Source organism: Triturus cristatus, chromosome 6 (genome assembly GCF_964204655.1).
Source record: "Triturus cristatus chromosome 6, aTriCri1.1, whole genome shotgun sequence".
Taxonomy (NCBI): domain Eukaryota; kingdom Metazoa; phylum Chordata; class Amphibia; order Caudata; family Salamandridae; genus Triturus; species Triturus cristatus.
The window spans coordinates 195,666,783-195,679,765 of NC_140589.1; the positions used below are offsets into that span (position 1 = coordinate 195,666,783).

General features: G+C 43.5%; 1 protein-coding gene across 1 annotated transcript in view; it reads left to right on the plus strand.

Annotated features, from left to right (window-relative positions):
- LOC146816627 (cytochrome P450 2K4-like) overlaps positions 1–12,983 on the plus strand; it is a 543,019-nt gene that overhangs the window by 347,244 nt on the left and 182,792 nt on the right. The window contains exon 5 of the mRNA XM_085610507.1: positions 1,591–1,764. Within this exon, the coding sequence (XP_085466633.1) occupies positions 1,591–1,764 (174 nt within the window). The remainder of the gene's footprint in view (positions 1–1,590; positions 1,765–12,983) is intronic.

A 12,983-nucleotide genomic window follows, 5' to 3' on the forward strand; every position in this document is an offset into this window, starting at 1 on the left:
TCATGGGCACAGCAACAGGATCAACAGGTAAAGGGCTTCATTTGCCCGGGGCCTCCATATGGGTATGGAGTATGTAAAGCAGCAAATTCCTGCCAGATAGTGCCAGTGGCTGGCGGAGCTCAATCACGGAGCGGCCATCTTTAGGCCAGGCAAGCTCCGCCCCACACAAGGTGGCTTTGCACTTGGACAATTCTCCAGGAATCAGGAATCAAGAATCATCTCTTGAACCTTTGAGCTATTCACAAAGTCGAATTTACATTCTGACAAATCTACACTTTTGAGTAACTTTACTACTTTTGGCTATCATCATTTAAAATTGTAAACTTACAAGTGTAACTTGTCAGACATATCCCTACAGTAAAGTGTAGGGAAAAGGTTCTTGCACTTAAAAATAAATTAGTAAAAATATTTTAATGTTAATTTAAATTACTTTAAATGAGAGAAAATAAAAAGTGATATCATTTTAAGCTAAATATTAAATTATTTTAATATGGTAAATTAAAATGAGATTTGTTTTCTTAAGATGTAAATAAGTAAACACATTCTGCCCTAAAGTATAATATTCATTCATTATGTAGTAAAAGTTGTTTAAGGTTATGTATAGATATAACTTAAAGGAATTACATTTTTTTTAAAACTAAAGTTACATTAATGTTTACATTTAAAAAGAAATATTTACATATTTTATAATAATCAAATATTTAAGTTTTATTTGTATTTAACATTTACTTATATTTTCAAACAGTGATAAATTAATTTAGCATTATTTTCTACTGACATTTATTTTAAGTTCTCAGCGCCAATATTTTCTATGGGAGAGTGTTGCAGTGCTAGTGGTTGGCCATGTGTGGTGCTGGACTTCCTCTAGATCTGAGCTGGGTTACATTTATGACTGTTTTGGGTCCTTTTTGTCTGTAGTAACTTCAGGGGTGCAGTTTGTGAATAGCAATGAGCTTCTGCTTATGTGAGTGGCTGAGCGGATTTGCATGTCCTTCCCTAAATCTCTCCTTATAGCTAACTAAGTCTTCCTTAGCCTTCCCTAAAACTCTGCCATTTATTAGTAAGTATTCCCCATTTTCCACACACTCCACAGGGTCCCCTAAAGGTAGTTACTAGAGCATATATTAGGCGGAGATCTCTGCACAGAACAACGGAGGCGAGAGTAAATGCTCAAAATCATTGTGAAGTGAGCAGAACCATTTCTTAAATGGGTCTGCTCACTTTACAATGACTTTGGAGTAGATCTTAATGAATTTGTTCACAATGCTATGAATTTAATTGGTGCATAGTGTAATCAACTTTACTCTTCCTCCTCCACCAGGTCAATGACCACATCACATTTTAAAGAATATATTAATTGTAACACTCTTTCTTGATATAACTGAATGTCATTCGTGTGTGGCAAACTTGTACCTTCAAGTAAAAAACTTTTAAGAGGTTTTTCAATATGTGTGCTAGTTGATGGAAATGTTTCGGGATTTAAACCAGTGAGGGTTTTATTGTTGACAGTTCCTCGATGTATATACCCATGATCTATGTAACTGATTTTCATGTTTTTTCTATTTTGTTTTATTTTATTTTTTTCTCTAGATATATAATGTATTCCCTTGCATTGGATTCTTACCTGGTAGTCACAAAACCATTTTAAAGAATGTTGAGGAGCTCCTTTCATTCATAAGAAGTACATTCTTCAAACACCTTGGACAATTTGATGCAAATGACAAGAGAAGTTACATTGATGCCTTTTTTGTCAAACAGAAAGAGGTAACACAACTCATACATATTTTGCATGTTTCCACATATGTCTAGCCTTTAAAACATTTTACTAATTGTTTATGTGGTAAACGTTATGGTGTGGAAATTTAGGTGCTAATATTGTTTGAAAGAGCCTTTTCTGTTTCAGAAATGATACAACACTCACCAGTTTCCTTTTTTGGCACAAAGTAAGCCCCATTTTTTCTCCACTCCCTTTTCTTTCTTTCGTTGATGAGTCATGGGGAACATTCATATCACTGTCTTCTGTCGTATTATCTGGTTTCTGTCTTTGCCTAAGGCACTTGTGGTTTTTACTTCTTTTTTCTACCCGCTATTATTTTCTTTTGGCTACTTTCACTGCTCTTAATATTAGTCGCTGAGATTTTGCAGTACCACATATATGCCACTGTGTCTGCACTGCACTGATATTGATGCTCTTCCTCTTTTACTGTACAGTAATTGTTCTGTTCTCTTCGTTTGTACTAATTGGCACCCATTCACAAATATAAATTCACACACATAAATTTACTTATGTGTAAATGCAGTCCTGCACCTATGTGTAAATCGACACCTTTGTGCTAGCCTCCATTTCTGAGAGCAGATTTACACTTAATTGGAAACCAATATGTCTCCACCTCACCTGTTGAGGGCGTGAAGACATCTAAGAGTGAATGTACAACTGTAAAGTTACTATTAGTAACTTTTCACACATAGAAGGAGAGCTCTACTACGGTGTGAATTTCTCCATGGAAATTTACATCCAGGGCAACACATTCGATTGAATCTCCTCTTTACATTCTGGCTGAACCCAGAGAGTCTTATCTACCACCCTTCACCTCCACACCCAAAGACATCATATGTGACCTCTCCAAATGATCCTCCCTCAGTCCCATCCTCTTCAACACCTACATAACGCCACTGGCAGACATCGCCTACACCCACGGACTCAACCTTATCTTCTATTCACCTATACTGATGACACCCTGCTCATTCTATCCCCTACAGAAGATGCCGACACCACAAGAGCCAACTTTCAAAATACCATGACCAAAATCGCCACCTGGATGAAGACCAACTGCCTCAAACTCATCTCGGACAAGACAGAGGTCATCATCTTTGGGAAGAAGCCCTCCCCATGGGGTGACACATGGTGGCCCACCACACTCAGCCCCTCACCCACCCCCACTGACCATGCACGCAACCTTGGAATCATCTTGGACTTCATTCTGACCATGAAGCAACAGATCAACGCTGTCTCGCCCACCTGCTTCCTCACCCTCCAAATGCTCTGCAAGATCTTCTGATGGATCCGCGTCACATCCAGGAAGGCAGTCACCCAGGCCCCTCATCATCAGTCGATTTGACTACAGCAATGCACTCTATGCTGGAACCACCAAACAACTCCTTAGCTGCCTTCAGATCATCAAGACTCATCCTTAGCCTCCCTAGAAGATTCATTATGACCCCTAACCTCAGAGATCTTCACTGGCTAACCATCCAGGAAAAGGTGCCTCTTCAAGCTCCTCACACACACCTACAAAGCCCTCCACAAGTCTGTACCCGCCTACATCAACAAACGCCTGACCTTCAACCAACTGCCCAACATCCAGTGTATCAGTCCGACCGCCGGATTATGATATCGGTGATCAGAGCGATTTGGGTGGGGGGAAATGGCTGCCGCCTCCGACAGGATCAAGGAGCCCACAGGGGCAACAGTTCAGAGCCTGAGTCCCTAAAATGGAGGTGGAGTCTGGTGACTAGGGTGCAGTGGGAGATGGTGTCGACGGCTGATGATAGCTTGAGGAGAATGAGGTCCGCAGTTCCACCAAGGTCAAGTAAGCATCTGATGTCGTCGGTTGCTGCGATCAGGGTGGTCTCAGTGCTGTGGTTGGGTTGGAAGCCGGATTGAGAGAGGTCCAGCAGGTTGTTTCCTTTGAGATTGTCAGCGAGCTAGGGGTTGATGGCCTTTTCCTAGACTTTTACTGGTAGGGGAGAAGCAAGATTGGGCAGAGGTTTTTGAGTTCATTAGGGTTGGCTGAGGGTTTCTTCAGGAGGGGCTTGACTTGGGCCTGCTCCCAGGGATTAGGTTCAGTGGCTGTTGTGATGGAGGTGATAAGGAGTTCTGCAAAGAGGCAGGCAAGACACTCTAGATCTTCCAAGGTATTCATGATGAAGATAATGTGTTTGGTGGAGAGCTGTTTCCAGTCGGTGGGCCGGTGGGGGAGGGAAGCATTAGTTTGGATCCTAAGGCAGTTGAGGTTGGTGGGTTGGGGGTCGAAGTTGCTGTAGATGTCTGAGATTTTGTGGTGAAAGTAGTTAGCTAGAGTGTTGCAGAGGGCTTGGGAGGGACATATCATGTTCTCAGTGGTGGTGGAGAATTCTCTGACGATGCCGTAAAAGTTCCTTGGTGAAGTCGGCGCTCACCTTGATGCAAGTGTTAAGGGCATCTTTCTAAGTCTCTCAGAGGCAGTGGTGGTAATTGTTGAGAGTGGATCTGCAGGACCCGAAGTTGATGGGGGGCTTGTCAGATCACCATTGTCTCTCTACTTTCTTGCTTCTTGCAATGTCGCTTGAGAATCAGTAGCTCTGGGGTTAACCATCTGGCCAGTTTGGTGGGTCTTTTGTTGGTGGTATTCTTCAGGGGGGAGATAGTGTCGGTGGCTGAGGAGATCCAGTTGGTGAAGTTTTGGACGTTGAGTTCAGCGGAGTTCGAGGGGGTGGGTCTTGCTTTTTTAGGGCAGTGATCCATAGGAGTTCTGTGACCTTGCTCCAGTTGTGCGTGGGTGGGTCGGTGGTCTAGTCAGGGCATCTTGCGGGCTGTAGATGGTGATGTGAACAAGGCTGTGGTCCATCCAGGTCAGCTCGATGGTGTAGGAGAATTTGGCTTTGTCGTAGGCTGAAAAAATGGGGTCTAAGGTGCATCCTACTCTGTGCGTGGGGGGTGGTGACCATCTGAGAGAGGCCGACGATGCTCATGTTTTGGAGAAGTGTGGTGGAGTTGGAGTCTTCAGGGTCTTCTAGGTAGAAGTTCAAGTTCCCCCGGAAGATGTAGTGGTGGGAGTCTATGGCCAGGGGGGCAAAGAAGTCTGGGATGGACCAGCAGATGCTGGGGGCAGGGTCAGAAGGTCTCTAGGTGAGGGTTCCTCTGATGGTGATGTTGGTGTCTGGTTTGATCAAGAAGTTTAGGTGTTCCAAAATAGATGTTGTGATGTCATCAGAAGAGGTGCAGTCGAGGGAGTCCTTGTAAATGATAGCGATATCCCTGCCGTTTCTGACTGGCTGGTTGCAGTGGATCATCTTACATCTGGTGGGTGTTGCAGTGACTGTCTGGTGCTGACGTGAAGGAGAGCCAGGTTTCAGTTATGAACATGACATCGTGGTGAGGGTGGTTATGTTGTCCCAGATTTAAGTGGCAAATATTGGAAACGAGACATAGTCTATTGTAGTGGGCAAATCTAGTCCTCTTGGGTATTCCACCCCATTGGCGAGTAAGCACCCTCTTCAAGCATTTGAATAACTCCACAGAGAAGCAAGCTATTCAATCCAGGGTCTTACAATTCTGCAGCTGCCTCATGGCATCCCTAATTTCAGCCACTTTTATTTTGCGGTCTAGTCTATCACTCTCATCCTTCGCTAGCCTCTGTGTAGGGGTATCCCTTATGAAGCCATGCAGATCTAACTCTGCGCCCTGCTGGCAAAGGCAGTAGAGCACTTCCAGATAGTACACAAAGGCAATAGCTATCTCAGGGGCTGAATGCACCATCTTTCCAGTTTTGTCCCTGATCTCTCGCACCCATCTTTGACCCAATTCTCGGTGGGCCAGCCAAGCAAGAAGTTTCCCGGCCTTGTTCTCCACCTCATACAGTCTGTTCTGTGAGGTCTTGAGTAATGTCTGTGTCCCCTTTTCCATCCATTACTTATATTCATCTCCTGCTAGTGCTAGTCAATGTGCCAGTGCCAGTGTAGGGACAGTCTGATAATCCATTTCCCATTGCATTAGCTGTGCCTCTCACTTGTCCATTTTGTTATGAGCCTCCTTATGATTACCTAATATCATTGATATTAAGCGGACTCTAAGCACCACCTTTTACACCCCTCTTATAGCTTTAACTCAGAATCTACCAAACCCATATTTTCCTTGAAATAATCCGCCTTGGCCTGAATAAGATAGTTTTTAATTTAAGAGTCCCTAATGTCGCAGGGATCCAGACCCAATAACGTTTGAACTACTATATAACTTCTAACAACGCTTAGTAGTCCCTATTGTGGGTGGGTTTTGTATGGGGTCAACATGGCACCCCTCCTCCAGCAACCTCCTCATGTGTGTGTCTCTAGTCTAGGTGCGGGAACATGCATTTGCAGTCGCAGCTACGGATGACTCCCCCACTAGCGGCGGAATGTGCAGCCGCTCCAAGTCTCTGTCACTCAAGTATGATGGGCCCTTCCACAATGCCAGACCTCTATGATGCCCTCTTGTCACTAGCTCCCACTTGTCACTGGTCTCCATCCCTCCAGCCAGTCCCAGACCTCTCTTGGCGATGTGAAGAACCATGAATTCCCTTTCCGACAGGGCTTTCAATTTCACAGGGAATATAATTATATATTGAAGATTTCTCCTCCTTAATTCCACCTTTGCTTTATCAATGAATTTTCAATGGGTGTGCACTCCCTGTGCATAGTTTGGCACATGTTTTCTCGCCTCTTTCAATACCATGTCATAGTCTCTACAGTTCAGTAACTTTACTATCATAGGTCTAGGTCTGGGCAGTACTCTTGTGACTCGGTGTGTCCTCTCCACCAGAAACTGTGCCAAAATGTGATGTATAATTGTTTTGAGCAAGTTCTCCATTTATTTTTCAGCAGTTTTTCCCTGCCCTCACACTTGTCAGGAATGTCCACCAGACGAGCGCTGTTTCTCCGAGATGTCCCTTCAGCATCCTCTGCCCATGCATATAGGCGGGTTGTAGCCTCTCTGATGAGGAACTCAGATTGCAGTTGTTAAATAACCCTCATGTGTTCCTCCTGTGTGGATTATGCAATGGGCATTCGGGCCAAGACCTTTTGGAGAACTGTGTGTAGGTGAATGTCGAGGGTGACAGTTTCTACTTTGTGCTCCCGTGTCGGTTTTGTTCCTCATACTGCTTACATGATCTCTTTCATGGAAGGCTCCAGTTTAGTTCTTGAGGTTGATGGGTCCTGGACTCCTGGTTTGTTTCTCTCTTCCACAGTGCAACAATCATATTTTTCGAGTCTATGGGCCAAAGGCGCCCTAGACCATTTGTCCTGGACCATGGTGGGGGCTGCAATGTCCTCAGGCTCAGGTGGGTGTATCGCTTACCACACCTGTCAGCTCTCACTGGGCCACCGTGTGACCCCCAGTCCCTCTCTGGCCTCTGCTATTCTGCTGCTACTCCAAGGTGGACCATAGCATGTCCTGGGCCTCTGATTAAGCCCACCGCAGCCCACAGCCTCTTTAGCATGCTACTCTGGGCCAGCATTGCACTGTTCCAAGTATGTTGCGTACTTACTGAGTAAAGGGAACACCAGACTAGGCCCTCAGCAATCGGTGGCCAACCCTGTCCTCCTTTTGTCCAGTTATATTCTCAGGGCCCCATCTCTCCACCAAAAGCAGATCAGCACTCCTAACTCACCCAGCGGGGCGCTTCCTTGCCATCGCAATGCCCTTGGCCTTTTGATCACCGCTTCTCAGCCTGTAGCAGCAAGCCCAGGGTTGTGCTTTCTCCCGTCTTGCCACAGTGCTGGATCCTGTTGACTTTGCTGCTGGGCATAAGGCTCCACCCGCGGGTTGGGGCTTGGCGGCCCTGCAACTTCACTGATGGACACGCGAGGTTGTGCTCTGTCAATCTCCTGCTCTTCGGCCGCCGCTGGGCAACACACTCCTGCAGCATTGCATGTCTCAGGAAGCTCCCCAGACAATATGCCCCTCTGCGGCCTGCAGTGCTTCCTCAGGCTGATTGCCCCCCACCCCCTCAGGCACAGCAAAGGTTCCGTGGCCAAGGCCGTGATTAATCCTAGCCCTCCGGCAGTATCCTGGCAGGAACTCTGAGGTTTTGGCTGTCCTCGGCTAGAGCTCTACATTGGTGCACCATCTTAGCTGAGCACTTGGCCACCCCTCCCATCCACCCCCCACCCCCAATAAGGTACCATCTGGATGCCAGTCTGTGGATCTGACATTGTCCGCTATGTTATCTCCTATGAGAGAAATTTGTGATTGACGGATTTCCTTTAGGTTATTGAAATTGTAGACGCAATACTAAGTAATCATGTTAACTCGCATTACTGAACTGTGCCATGTTAACATACAATTTCTTAGTCTCTTTCTGGTAATAGCCTGAATTTGCAAACTGCTTGTTCTTGTTCAGTGTTGTACAGCTTTCAATCCTGTAACACTGTGAAGGCCATCTTAGCCTTCCTTCTTCCCTCTGGAGAATAATTACTGTTTCAAATAATAAAGTGGTGTTAAACTACTTTAAATTAAGTGTAAATCATAGAGATGGGTCAGCACCACAACTAATGTGTGGATCTCACGTTTAGATATGATAATTCAGCATAATTGTAACACAACCAAACATTGAATACATATAATGGTCAAAACTCCATTAAAGTCTTTTTGTAGAAAGTTCTTTTTTCATAATCTTCTTCATTTATCTATTATTATTCTCCTTAACACACTAGCCAACGTGTTTCGTACTCATGGACTTCTTCAGGGCTCTATTTTATTGTTCTTCTAGTTAAAATGCTGTGCAAGATTTTATATCATCCTTTTACCATTTTCACTTTTTATCAGTTCCTAAAAAGTTGGACACAACCAGGTCAATCTGTGTAATACATTGCAATGAAGAAGTTTCCAATGTCTCTATTTCATTAATTCTTTAGTTGCAGATTATTAATGGCCTGAGTCTGAGTTTCATACACCATGGGGCTGGAATTTGTTCACTGGAGTATTCCCAAGATGTAAAGTGTTTCTAATGCACAGGGGAGGGTGACACTTTGTAGCTTGATTCTGTGTGGTTACAGAATACTAACAAACATTAACTACATTTTGCATGGCATAATTTTGTTACAATTCCTGACCAAAAAGCATTAGAGAACAAAGCTCCACACACATAACAAGAGCAAAACAAATGTGGAAGGCTTGATCCATTCAACCCAATAGGGCAACATTCCAGACCATCATTTTTCACCCACTAAGCAATTCTAAACAGACCAGCAAGAACCGACAGTCCAGAGATGCACAGCTTGAATACTTTGTCAGAGTGAGCACTAGACCCATATCTGGGTATACCAGTCACCGTAAGGGCTTCAACTGCAACAAACACCAAGATGATGGATGTCATGTTAAGCCTAAATTAATCTCAGACCCTGGCAATCGTTTGTGCCTCAATCCAGTGCATCTTTGTTCAGCTACTTTGCCACTCTAAACAGAAACTTGCCATAAGCAAATCACTCTTGGTTCTACTCAGATAAGAACAATCCAGCTTGAACTGCCATGCCGAAGCCCCTTGAAACAGGAGCCTAAGCAACCCCAGACTGGTTCCAGTCTACTTAGGTCTCATCCCTGGTGTCCATGAATCCTGAATGAGACCGGCAGACTTCCTGCAAATACCAGAAAATCTTCAGACTGATCGAAAACTGTCCCTGGCATGAGGGAATGATTCCCAAATTATAATATTCCACTTGGCAATTTTTCACAGATGGGAGTATCATGGAAAAAGCCACAGAACAATTCACTGACAATTCCAGAAAAGTTTAAACTGCACTTAAGCTTCGCAAAATGTCATATTTATCACCAGATGCTCCCGGTAACTTGTGGTTTGGGCCAGTAATTTGGTGTTCATCACAAAAAGAGGAAACACAGAATGTACTCCCTCTAACTATTTTTCTGCACGGACAGACTCTCTGGATTCTTGCTTCAGTTGAAATGAAGTAACTGCAAAAGTAGAAATTGTACAAATAGTTCAAGAAGTTCAATGAAGAAATCCTTTTTAATAATTAGTGAATGAATGAATTAAGTAATTTTATAGAGTGCGCAATACCCGAAGATGTCTGAGCGTTGTACGGATCAAAACCCAGGAGACTTGCGGCCTGGGGGCCTACCGCAAGCATAGCTAATGGCCTATTGAGAAAACAACCAGGTCTTTAACTGTTTTCTGAACAGCTGCAAGACGGGTTGCGAGTGTAGGGTTAAAGGCAAGGAATTACATAGTTTCCCTCCACGGTGCAAGAGCATTCTTCCACCCCACTGTGACTTGCTTATTCTTGGGACAGTGATTATATGCGCCAAGCTCGATCTCAGATTCCTACAAGGAGTATACCAGGAAAACTGATCCTGAAAAAAGGTCAGCCCGGCTCTGTGAAGGGCCCTGTGGATAATGAAGAGGGTCTTAAATGAAATCCTCTTTTCCACTGGCAACCAGTGGAGGCCGTGGATTAGGTGAGAGATTGGTCCAAATTTAGGGAACTTCAATAGTGTTCTTGCTGCTGCATTTTGCAGAGACTGGAGCTTTTTTTATCAATTATTTAGAGGTCCCCAAATATAAGGCATTGCAATAATCTATCTTCGAAAAGATGAGTGCCATAATCACCGTCTTCTGTAGAGCAAACGGAATAAAAAAAGGATATTGTTGTCTCTCAGCCTAATTAAGACAGTCCTCGAGTCTCTGTCTACTAGCGTGTTCTGTATGCTCAGATTATACTCTGACTGGAAGCAGATATTTTAAACTCCCAAACATTTTACTAGTTCTTCTGAGGTTTTAAACTTCATACTCTAAAAATTGATTATTTCCCTAACTGCTCTGTAGCTTTCCATATGAAGAAGAATTTGATAAATGCCTTGAGTTTCTTTAAACCTGGCAAAAGAACCTGCAAACCACTGCTAACAATGTATCTGCCGATGGTGTCGATGGTGCTACTTTCTAGAGCACATTCCTTCAGTTGAAAACTAGACACCTCTTACCCTCCATCTTGTCAGGCTGGCAGGCTGCTGACAGGAATGGGAACTGAAGCGGAAATGGATGTGACGTTTAAAGGCCTCTAGGTCTAAAGGAATATTCTCAAAGATAAGCTAGTCCCGCTTTACAATGGCTTGTTAGCCATCATGGATCCTGACAGTGTAACTGGCATGAACATATTGCTGATATTGAGACTAAAAGGCCCAGCAGCCTGCCTAATTGCTGAAGTGAAACATGATAGAGTAATTTGGATTCCTTACTTCATATTCAAGATCTTGGCCTAGATAACAGGAAGAACATAAAGATTTGAGTCCACCTTGAAGCAGTAAAGTCACAAAAGTGTATATGGCATTCCTAATATCTGGCAATGAAGATGCTGTGATCCATGTTTTTCATATTCTGGGAAAGCACCAAGGAGCAGCAGGTGGACCAAAAAGAAAACATAGAACATTAAGTCAAATCATACCACAAAAACTAAAGATTTACAATGATGTGGACATATTGGTATTCCAATGTATATGAATATGTGACTTGAAAATCCAGATATTCTACCCAATCTAGTGGTACAAGTAACTTTTTTACTAATTTATAATTTAAGTCTTGAAATGACAAATAAAAACCATGACATTGAGTTTCCTGGCATTTATTATTGCATTCAACCTAGAAATTATGAGTTTGAAGCAGCGGCATTGGCTTAACGCCGGCTCTACTGCGCCAAACCCTCACATGGACCACCGGCCATAGAACGAGTTGTAAAAGTACAACTCATAATACAGTCGGCGGTCCTTTGGCTTTCTCATGGCGGTGCCTTGAAACCAGGCACAGCAATGGAAACAGCCAAAAAGTTCCAACACAGCATGGACGGTAACGTCCATGCTGTGCTGGAACTGCGGGGAATACAGACAGGGGGCACATGTTGTGCCCCCCGAATGTATCCCCATGGCGGGGGTGACATGGGGGCCCTGTAGTAACTTGAAGTAAGAGTACAATAAGTTAAAAATGTTTGTGCATATCAGGTAAGTATAATCGCTTGAACAACTCCCCCTCCTATTGCCCTATTTTGTAAGGTGATGTAGTGACCTGTGGGAAGAAGGTCATCTAGGGGAATTATTAAATTGTCACTGAAGCAAGCTTCAGTCAGGCTATGTTTCCGGGCAGATCAGATGTAAATAGGTTGATATTTCATATGAGTATTGTCATACTTATTCCAAGAGAAAAGGTGGTGAAGCTTGGTGTCGCGGATTGCTGCACAGTGGTTTGAGGAATTGCTGTTCACAATAGAGTGTTCATCCAGTTGGTCTCCTTGTGCATTGCTAAACTGTGATCTCATTAGTTCTGTCTTCAAGAACTGACACATAATAATAGCTTTTGGTCTAGACTAATATTCCCGCACCTTGATACTGCATCTCGCATTTTGCATGGTAAATCTCTGCATCACTAATGTGTGTCTCACTGTTGGCCATTGGAATATATGCTATGCTGGCTAACCAGTCATTATTTTCTTGGACTTGTCTCAAGTGTCAGAGTGTTGTTCGCCTAGATGCTCTAGTCTTGCTGCTATATTTATGAGTGTTTGCTCAACTAAATCTGCAACCTCAATGATCTGTTCAGCAAATTTACACGGCCATGTTGACAATGGTAACACAACAGTAATGAAGTAGTAGAGGTTTGGGTGTGGACCAGTGGTCAGTTATTATTCCATGGTAGATCTGGTCCTATATCATCTCTAAGGAACAGGTGAGGTGGTCTTTAAAAAGTGCTGCAATTCTACCTCCTCATGCACCCAGGCAATCGCAATGAAAGATTTTATAACCTGGTGGTATAGAATTTAGTAGGTCAGAGAGTGTGTGGTGAAAGTCAGGTCTCTGTGATAAACATCAAATCAAAATCTTGAGTTATTCTTATTCCTAGATAGCCATAAATAGACTGGAAAATATTTCACATTGATCAATAAGCAGGTAAGATTGAATGAGATATAGTATAGAATGGAGGTGTACTAGTATCACTTTAGGCTTGGTGCCCTGAATTTGGCACTATCAAAATTCAAGCGCCTTGTTTTACTGATATTAGGCTTGTTTAAGATATTTAAGATATTAGACAATGGCTGCGAAGAATTGGATTCTGACCCATTTTTCCCACTAGATTCTTTTGTACTACCCGGTTTTTCAAATCTCTGCTTTGAGTGAACCTCACTGACTGTCTCACTCACTGTAAGGTCTGGTAAAATGGTTTTAAGTGCTAACTGCCAGTGCCGGC